Source organism: Brassica napus, chromosome C6 (genome assembly GCF_020379485.1).
Source record: "Brassica napus cultivar Da-Ae chromosome C6, Da-Ae, whole genome shotgun sequence".
NCBI lineage: Eukaryota > Viridiplantae > Streptophyta > Magnoliopsida > Brassicales > Brassicaceae > Brassica > Brassica napus.
This window is the reverse complement of record NC_063449.1, coordinates 24190417-24199958: the sequence shown is the minus strand read 5'-3', so window position 1 is coordinate 24199958 and position 9542 is coordinate 24190417. Positions and strand designations below refer to the sequence as shown.

Sequence of the window (9542 nt, the reverse complement as noted above, 5' to 3'; positions counted from 1 at the left end):
AGCGGAATCCAGGAGCCAGACGAGATGAGGGCCTCTTTAAAGGACACAACTTGGGAGGCATCGAACGTATGTGACCAGGGACCTAGGCTCCATACCTCGCGAGCAAAGGGGCAGTTAATCAGGAGGTGGAGAGTAGTTTCAGGTTCCCCGCATCTACAGCATAGTGTAGGGATAAGGAGCTCCCGCTTCTGGAGGTTTTCACCCTTTGGTAAGGCATTTTGACCAACCCTCCAAATAAACATCTTTATCTTAGGTAGCATTTGAGCTGACCACACACATTTGTTCCAGTTCCAGCCATCTATGTCATTGTTCAAGCGTGGGAGTGTCGATTGAACCTTAGGAGATTGAAATGAGAGATAACCTGACTTTGCAGTGTACTCACCAGACTCATGATAAGTCCATACATGAGTGTCAGGGGCTCCTTGTTTGCTAGGGCGAATGTTTAGAATGAGGTTCGCTAGCTTCGGGAGAAGGTTGTTTATCTTGGCCTTGTTCCATTCCTTCGTTTCTCTAGAGAGTAGGTCTGAGACTAATAAATCTTGATCTTTTTCTAGTATAGGTCCCATTGGTTGTATGGATGAAGCTGAGCCCATCCAAGACTCTTTCCATATGCTTGTGGATTCTCCATCTCCTATTGCCTTCCCCAGGTGGTTAAAGAGTAAGTCTCTGTCCTTGAGAATCCCTCTCCAGCCGTGGGAACAGGACGTGGCGGCTTCTACGTTGAGAAAAGAAGAGGACGTGCAGTATTTGCCTGTCAATACTCTCGATAGGAGGCAGTCTGGTTTTGTAATGAGCCTCCATGCTATCTTCCCCAAGAGGGCGAGGTTAAAAGCTTGAATATCCCGGAATCCGAGGCCTCCGAGCCCTTTAGGTAATGTGAGTGTCTCCCATGATACCCAAGCTATTTTATTTTCACGATGTTTCGAGTCCCACCAGAATCTGGTTAGAACTGATTGAATGCGTTTACAGAGACTGACAGGGAGCTCAAAACAGGTCATTGCAAATGTTGGTATTGCGGAAAGAACTGCCTGCAGCATGATGGCTTTTCCTGCCATAGAGAGGAAGCGTGTGGAGTAGCTTAGAGCTCGTTGTAGCTTTTTATCAACTATGTAGGAAAAGAGATCCTTCTTTCTTCTACCGAAATGCTCCGGTAGTCCCATGTATTTCCCTACCCCTCCCTCCTTTTCTATATTCAGGTGTTGTTTTACTCTCAATCTAACCTCTGGTGGCATTTTTGCTGAGAACAAAATTGATGATTTTCCCAAATTTATCATTTGACCTGAGGCTATCTCATAACTGTTTAAGATTTCCATCAGGGTGGAGCAGCTTTGGGGGTCCGTCTTAGTAAAAAACATAGTATCATCAGCAAAAAGAAGGTGGTTTAGCCTTGGACTGTTTCTAGCAACTCGTAGCCCTGCCATCATACCATTGATTTGTGCTTTTTTGCAGAGACCAGAGAGAACTTCCCCGCACAAGATGAAGATGTAGGGAGACAAAGGGTCCCCCTGTTGGATCCCTCGTTGCGGTACAACACAGCCCGCCACTTCATTGTTGATTAGGAAGGAGTAAGAGACAGTGGAGATACATTGCATGATCATATGAATCCATGTATTATCAAATCCCAATCTTTCCAGGACTGTGCGTACAAAGGACCATTCGAGCCTATCATAGGCCTTGCTAATGTCTGTTTTTACAGCCATAGAAAAATGCACAGTTGCATCCGAGGTCTTGAGATAGTGGAGCATCTCGTGTGTGATGAGCACGTTGTCTGAGATAGCTCGATCAGGTATGAATGCAGATTGATTTTCTGAGACGATCTCTTGTAGAACCGGCTTCAGCCTTAGGGATAGCAGCTTAGAAATGATCTTATACTATACGTTGCAAAGGGCAATAGGCCGGTAATCTGAGACTTGTTTAGGACTCTGAACTTTGGGGATCAATCTGATGTGGGTGTTGTTGATCGAGCATGGCAAAGATCCTGTAGAGAAAAAGTGCTGAATTTCTCTCGTAATAGCAGGACCTACAGCACTCCAGTTCGATTGGAAAAAGCTAGCAGAGAAGCCATCAAGCCCTGGAGCTTTATCTGGGTGGATTCCAAAAAGAGCTGTCTTCACTTCTGAGATAGAGGGTATTGCAGTTAGAGCCTCATTTGTCGACGTACTGATGCACTGAGTTAGGGCTCTGTTCACGATTGCAGCAGCAGGTGGAGAGGAGGAGTTAAAGATTTGTTGGAAGTAGTTCGAAATTACCTCAACAATTTGCTTCTCCTCAAAGACCGGGATACCTTCCGAATCCTCAATAACTGTGAGCTTGTTACGGGCTCTTCTACTTTTGGTAGAGGCATGAAAAAAGCATGTGTTCCTGTCTCCAAGGGTGAGCCAGAGTTGGCGGCTACGTTGTTTCCAGAATTCCCCCTCTGCCTTGTATGCTTGGAGTAGTTTCTGATTGATTTCGGAGATCAGAAGATCATCTGCTATAAGGTCAGTCATAGCGCTATCCAGTTTCAGACGTAGTTCTCCAATCTCTTTTTGGTTGTTAACATAGTTCTTTTTGCTCCACGCAGCTATTGCTCCTCTGCAGTTGCTGATTCTCTGCGCCACCAAGAGAGTTGAATTTTCATTCCAGGTTCTGTCTACCAGCTCCATCACTTCCTCATTATCTCTCAGCCTTTGGTCGTATCTGAACAATCTCTGAGGTTTTTTCCTTTTGTTGTCGAAGGTAGATAGAATAGGTATGTGATCTGAGCCTTCAAAATGGAGGTAGTGTGAGCGCCCATTCGGGAAGAGATCCATCCATGTGCTGTTGGCCATAGCTCGGTCCAAACGACAGTGAACCAGATGCGAGTGGCGTTTCCCTCTCCATGAAAGAAAGTTTCCCGAGTGCTTCAGGTCAAAGAGATCACACGATGCAAGAAAGGATCTGAACGCAGTGAAAGAGCTCTCAAGTCTCATTTCCCCCCTGATTTTTCTGAACTATTGATGATTTCGTTAAAATCTCCTGTTAAAAACCAGGGGTGGTCTCTATTTTCCGAAATAGCTGAGAGCTGATCCCAAACTGCTTGTCTGTTTGGTATTTCAGGAGCCCCATAAAAAAATGTGTCGTTGAAAGAGACATTTTTAAAGGTGATAAGCGTATCGATGAAATGCTCTGTGGATAAGAGAATTTGGATGTATATTTCTTGTTTCCAAAGGAGAGCAAGACCGCCTCCGTTTGTAGTTGAGGGGGAGACCAAGAAATGAGAATGCATGCGTGGGGGTTCTAGGTCTGCAAGTACCTTATCGTCGCCATTTTTTTGTTTTTGAGAGGAAGATAATATCGGGGAACACTTTGAATTCAAATGCAAGAGCCTTTGGACTGTTTGTGGGTTCCTAATTCCACAACTGTTCCAGCTCACCACTACTAAGGAAGAAGAAGACGCAGGATGTGAAAATCCTGGTGTTGGGGGGCTGCTATGGGGGTCCTAGTGCGGGTAACTGCATTATTGCTCGTGGAGGTGACCGGCAGTTGCTTAGCCTTCTGAGATTGTATTGGGGATGCAAAAGGTAATCCATGTCTCGTAGGCGTCGCTCGTGTAAGGTTACGCTTTCTTGCACTAGCTCCAGGTAACGTAAGCAGACTCGTACCAATCTTTTTCCTTTTCTTTCTCGCACTCCGTAGGCTTGAGCCACCTCTATTGATTGGCTCTTGAACTGTAGCAGGTTCTGGAACCTCCTCCACAGAAGGGAGTTCTAATCTGGTGAAGACCGGAGTCTGTCAAAAACTGAGGGAGGTGGTGGCCCCGATTCTCCTCTAGAGAGGTTGACGTTTGTTGCTGCAATTATTCCTTCTGCCGTTCTCGCCATCAAGTTCTCTTTCTCGCTTTGAATGACTCTTTGTCGACGAGCAGCACTCTCTGCTTCATCTGGTACATTTATGTACTTGTGTGTTACTTCAATGAGATCTTCAATAACCTCCTCTGTAGTAGGGATTGTGTGTTGAGGGAAGTCGCAGAGGGCCAGGTTTCTGCCCAATGGTTGTCTAGTATCCACTGCCATCTCCACAGTCCCCTTAGGAATGTAATGTGTACTTGTATGATGTTTGTTGCTTTCAGACACTCTTGGTTGAACTTTTTCCCGCCACATCACCTGAGAGGAGCGTTCTTTGTTGATCCCTCCAGTGCTTTGTCAAGCCCTAGAGTAGTTGTCTTGTGGTTGGGGATGATGTCGTGTATGTTGGGTAGTTGGGGGGGGGGGGGGGGAAGCTCCTTCTTTGCTCCTTGGTGGAATCAGTTTATTTTTCAGGGGTTGTCTTCTTACTTCCGGAGGGGGTATTCTGCTACCAAAAAGCCTACCATGTCTGTCGATTCTCTGATGGAAGGGCTCTTTTGTTGGTTCAACAAGTAGTTCACTGTCCCTTTGGCTTGCATAAGGCTTAACTTCTCAAGAGGATTGTGTACACTCCCGGGATCGATGCATTAGTTTGTGGCAGATGGAGCAGTGGAGTTGTAGGTCTTCATAATCTAGCGCTACCACCAGCTCTTCGCCAGAGTCAAATTCGATAAGCAGATCCACAATCAGAGGTTTAAAAGCATCCACAAAGACCCTGACTTTTGCAGATGTTTTGGAGATATGATAGGTATCAAAGCAACCTAGTTCATGGCCTATGTTGAGGATCATTTTCTCATTCCAGAAGTGTAGGGGGAGTCCTTGGAGTTGAATCCAAAAGGGAATCTGTGAAGGGAAGGTGGGAGAGATGATTGGCTCCCATTTCTGCAACACCACCATCCATCGGTGATAGTGATATGGTATGTTGGCTAGAACCTTGTCCAAATCATCTTTGAGTTCAAATCTGAACTGGAAACAGTCGAGACCCAGATCAGATCCCGTTATTCTTCCCTTCAGATTCAAGGTCCTAGGGAGAGTAGAGATGAGCGCTTCAACCGGCTGTTCCTTTGCGTTGGTGACTCTTCCGATGAGAGTAAGAGTGTTCTCATCTATCAGAGCTGAGGTATCGATCCCCGGCGCTCTAATGCGTTTCCTTTCACCGTCTTTAGGTTGTGTAGCAACTTGTTTGCCTTTCTCAGCTGTAGTGTATCTTCTTGAAGCCATCGAGAGCTGAAACGGAGGGTAGGTGATGAGATCTCCGTCGTCGTCTGAGAAAAGTGGGGGAAAGAGTGGAGGTGTCTGAGGAGTAACAGTCGACTCAGCTCCACCTTTAGGAGAGGAAGGGGAGGGAGAGACCCCCCGGGTCTTGGGCCGTAGACGTTACCGTCCGAAAGAACGGACGGCGAAACACCATCGGGAAAGCAAGAACCGTTTGGTAAAAGTTTAGGGTAAACCTTTGTCCGGAGGTAACTTCCACAAGAATCAAAGATTCGAAACTACAGAGGCCACGTGTCGGAGTGCAGGAACAAAAGGGGAAAGTCAACTTTAGAGGAGAAAAGAGACTGGCGGGTAAAGACTATCCTGGGAGAAAATGTCTGAGAGAGAAAACTAGCAGCTTAGAAAGTAGCGTCTTTTTTCTAATAGTCTTTATACTTTTATTTTAAGTATGAATATCATAAACTAATAACCAATCTCTACTATAGTTTATTTATCTATAATTCTATATACAAATGCATGTTCAATAGATTTGGATAAATATTTTCCTGTCTTGCACTTGATTCAAAGTATAGTTAATTGCTACAACTTAAAGCTTGATTAGTTCCAAATCTAGATAAAGCCAAACACAATTTAAATCGTGTTCTTAGAGTATCTCTAATGTAAAACTCCATTTTTCTTCCAAAATAGAGTAAAAGTGAATATGAAGTAAAAATGCTCCAATCCTACTCCATTTTTCACTCCATAATAGAGTGATGAACAAACAAAAAATAGATTACTCCATTTACGAAATAAATTTTATTATGGAGTGAGATATAGAGTTGGGTTAGAGCATTCTTAACTCCATATTCATTTTTACTCTATTTTGAAGAAAAAATAGAGTGAGATTGAAGATGCCCTTATTTTCGTTGGCTAATTTAGATATCCAGTGATTGTAAAATTTGAACTAGCGCTCTTGACTTTGAGGCTCTAGAATCTAAAGAAACAAATACTAAGAGTGATTTCCTTTTTCTTACTTCAAAATTATACCATTTACGAGGAATATTTTGACACATTATTCTTTGTCATTTTTATGTTTAATAAAACACATTTATTCTTTATCAAATTTGGAAGAAACAAAAATAACAAATATAGTATAAACATAACAAATATTCCTTCTTATTTTTATTATTTTATTCTCCATATTTTGCTTTTTTATTTTATTTTATTGTTCTTTAATAGTTATGAGTTAGTAATTATTAATCATAATTTTTATTTCAAGATAACTAGCTTATAATTAATTTGTGAGAGTTAGGAAACTCGTAATTACTCTCATACGTTCTCCATCATTTATTTATTTTAACAAAAAACCTCTCTTTTTTTGGCAACACAAAAAAAAACTAATTCCATTATAAAACCTTAAGAAAACAATAGACGTATGTAATATAATAATTCTTAATTTAATTTAAAATTTACATGCAAAATAACAAGAGTAGCAGCTCTCTCTCCCTAGCTCATCTCACTAACCACACAACAGAGAAGCAAAACAAATCCATTTGTTGGACAGAAAGAAAACAAAGATATCAGATATGGCGAAGGACGTGGAAGCCGTTGCCGGAGAAGGGTTTCAGTCAAGAGATTATCAAGACCCGCCGCCGGCGCCTCTGTTTGATCCGGAGGAGCTGACGAAGTGGTCTTTTTACCGAGCAGTCATCGCCGAGTTTGTAGCTACTCTCCTCTTCTTATACATCACCGTTTTGACAGTCATCTGTTATAAGATTCAGACCGATAGTACTGCTGGTGGTGTTGACTGCGGTGGAGTTGGAATCCTCGGTATCGCTTGGGCCTTCGGTGGCATGATCTTCATTCTCGTCTACTGCACCGCTGGTATCTCTGGTATGAATCGTCAATCTTGATCTTAGGTTAATATCCAAGGACCAAAAACAAGTCATAGATTTTATCAAGGGGTCACTAGTTAATAATCTGGTTTAACGTTGATCTATTGGGTATAATATTTTGATCACTTATTTACGAGTTTAAAGGTTATGTTCGATTCCAACTATAAGAAATTTTCGCTCTTAAAAAGAGTTAATTTAATATGGTGTGAGTCCAGTCTGTGTGAGTCTCGTCCTTAAAAAATGTACGAGTCCAATCTCATAAACATTAAAAATGGTTAAAGTTATTCGAATTAAGTAGCACTAATATAAGTATACTAATCATTTCGAACCATTGATTAACAGTCTTAACCAAAAGTAAAACGTAACTTGAGAGCATTATTAACCCTAAAATTGCTTAAGTGGGGTGCTTAAAAAAAAATTTAACTTTTTTTTTGTTTAAAAACCAAAAAATTAAAAAAATAACCAATCGCGAAAGTGCAAGCAACAGTAGCTTGTGACGTCTAATTAAGCTCTTCTTCTTCTTCTTCTTCTTCTTCTTCTTCTTCTTCTTCTTCTTCTTCTTCTTCTTCTTCTTCTTCTTCTTCTTCTTCTTCTTCTCCTCTTTCTTTTTTTTAATTAAAAAATTGCTAAGCACCCTTTAAGCAACAAGGTTAATGGTGCTCTTAATTACCCTGCGTGTCTTATTTTCTCAGCTGTTCACAGTTTGAACTTTGTTTATTTCTTTAGGTGGTCACATAAACCCGGCAGTGACATTTGGGCTACTCTTGGCCCGAAAAGTATCCTTGGTTAGAGCCATATTGTACATGGTAGCTCAGTGTTTGGGTGCAATTTGTGGAGTTGGGTTCGTTCAAGCCTTCCAAAGCTCTTACTACGTCCGCTACGGTGGTGGAGCCAACTCTCTAGCCGATGGCTACAGCACAGGTACTGGCCTCGCCGCAGAGATCATCGGTACTTTCGTTCTTGTCTACACGGTCTTCTCGGCCACTGACCCTAAACGCAGTGCCAGAGACTCCCACGTTCCAGTGAGTCATATTAAGCGAATGTTACGTGTATCAAGTCGAATGTGATATGTTTTCAATCATACTAATATTAAATTAACTTGGAATATAAATGAAATGAAAGGTGTTGGCTCCACTTCCTATTGGATTTGCGGTGTTCATGGTACACTTGGCTACCATTCCCATCACCGGAACTGGAATTAACCCGGCGAGGAGTTTAGGAGCAGCTGTGATCTTCAACGAGAGCAAGCCATGGGATGACCACGTACGACCTCATGTTTTTCCATCATTTATATTTAAGTAACTATATTAATTGTTTATTAGGGAAGACAAGTAAGCATTCTAACTAAGTTTGATTTGATGATTAAAAAATTGACCAGTGGATCTTTTGGTTGGGACCATTCATTGGAGCTGCTATTGCTGCAGTCTACCACCAATTCGTTCTGAGGGCTTCAGGTTCCAAGTCTCTAGGGTCTTTCAGAAGTGCTGCAAACGTCTAGTAAGCGCTTTCATCCACCCAAACGCATTCTGAAATGATAAGATGATAACTTCAAATAGTTGTCATCTTTTTTCTATGCGCAAATGTATCCAAATCAAATCTCTGTTTTCTTATTTATATCTTCTACTTGCTTTTTTGTGCAATTTCATTTGGTGTAATTGTTTTTTTCTTACACCAATGCCAAGTTTATCGAGTGACTGGAATTAAAATCAATGAGGTTATATTCTTGCGTTTGCGTTGAGCATCAGCATTGAATCCGTTTCTTCCCATTAATTTCTCATCATATAATAATAATACTGATGATTAATTTAATAAGTTTTAAATAAAAATATAATTCAGCCAGTCGTTATATGACAAGTGTAGAAACCTTTCTACAATCGATTCTTCACAACGGTACGTTTCTTTTTTCTTTAGTTCCACCTTCTCTATCTTAATTTTTTTATTTATTGCATTTTTTTCTGAGAATTTGGAAAAGAAACCCCCACTAAAGATGCTCTTATGTTTCACCAATTAAAATCAACGGCCACAAAAAAACAAATAAAAAATACAATAACAAAATGTTAAATGTTCTAATAGACGGTGTCTAAACGGTAAATCGAACTTAAACAAAAAAATTTCGCGAACGAACTTTTATAAAGTTGGTCAAAGCGTTCAAAAACCACTCGAAATGCATGTATAATCAATAATTCCCTATAAAACGCTTAATTACTACTTAACGATTTTTTTAACATTGGTAATCTGTTGTGAAACTTATGAGAATAGTTTCTGTATTCATATTATTCATAAACATAATGTGCCCTTTATATTTTATATATAGGAAATTACAAGAGAGATAAACCGTCGTAGAATAATGGAAAGAGTACAAAACATAATCCAACAAGGAAAAGGAAATCGGCCAAGGAGAAAAGGAAAGTAGCCGACCGACTCTCTCTCTCTAGATGATGGGCCGGTTATGAACGGACCGGTTATGGACATCCACAATATGGTTTATAAGACTCCCCCTTGGATGTCATAACCATTAAGAGATTGTAATACGCTTTGAATGTTGCCTCATTAAAACCTTACCAGGAAAACCCAATGGGATAAAACC

At 41.0% G+C, this 9542-nt stretch overlaps 1 protein-coding gene across 1 annotated transcript; it reads left to right on the top strand.

Moving 5' to 3' along the window:
- The first annotated feature begins 6445 nt into the window (after nucleotides 1-6445).
- Nucleotides 6446-8683, top strand: LOC106452451 (aquaporin PIP2-1). Its single transcript, XM_013894572.3, has 4 exons — nucleotides 6446-6953; nucleotides 7682-7977; nucleotides 8078-8218; nucleotides 8334-8683. Exons 1-4 carry the CDS (start codon nucleotides 6647-6649, stop codon nucleotides 8451-8453), a joined length of 864 nt encoding a protein of 287 aa, XP_013750026.1. The 5' UTR covers nucleotides 6446-6646; the 3' UTR covers nucleotides 8454-8683.
- The last annotated feature ends 859 nt before the right edge of the window (nucleotides 8684-9542 follow it).

What these genes read in the sequence shown, in the direction of transcription:
- LOC106452451 (XM_013894572.3), top strand. Translation starts at nt 6,647, where the DNA reads ATGGCGAAGGACGTGGAAGCCGTTGCCGGAGAAGGGTTTCAGTCAAGA. An exon ending in CTGCACCGCTGGTATCTCTG is followed by an intron (nt 6,954 to 7,681) that starts GTATGAATCGTC and finishes TTATTTCTTTAG; the next exon opens with GTGGTCACATAAACCCGGCA. An exon ending in CCAGAGACTCCCACGTTCCA is followed by an intron (nt 7,978 to 8,077) that starts GTGAGTCATATT and finishes ATGAAATGAAAG; the next exon opens with GTGTTGGCTCCACTTCCTAT.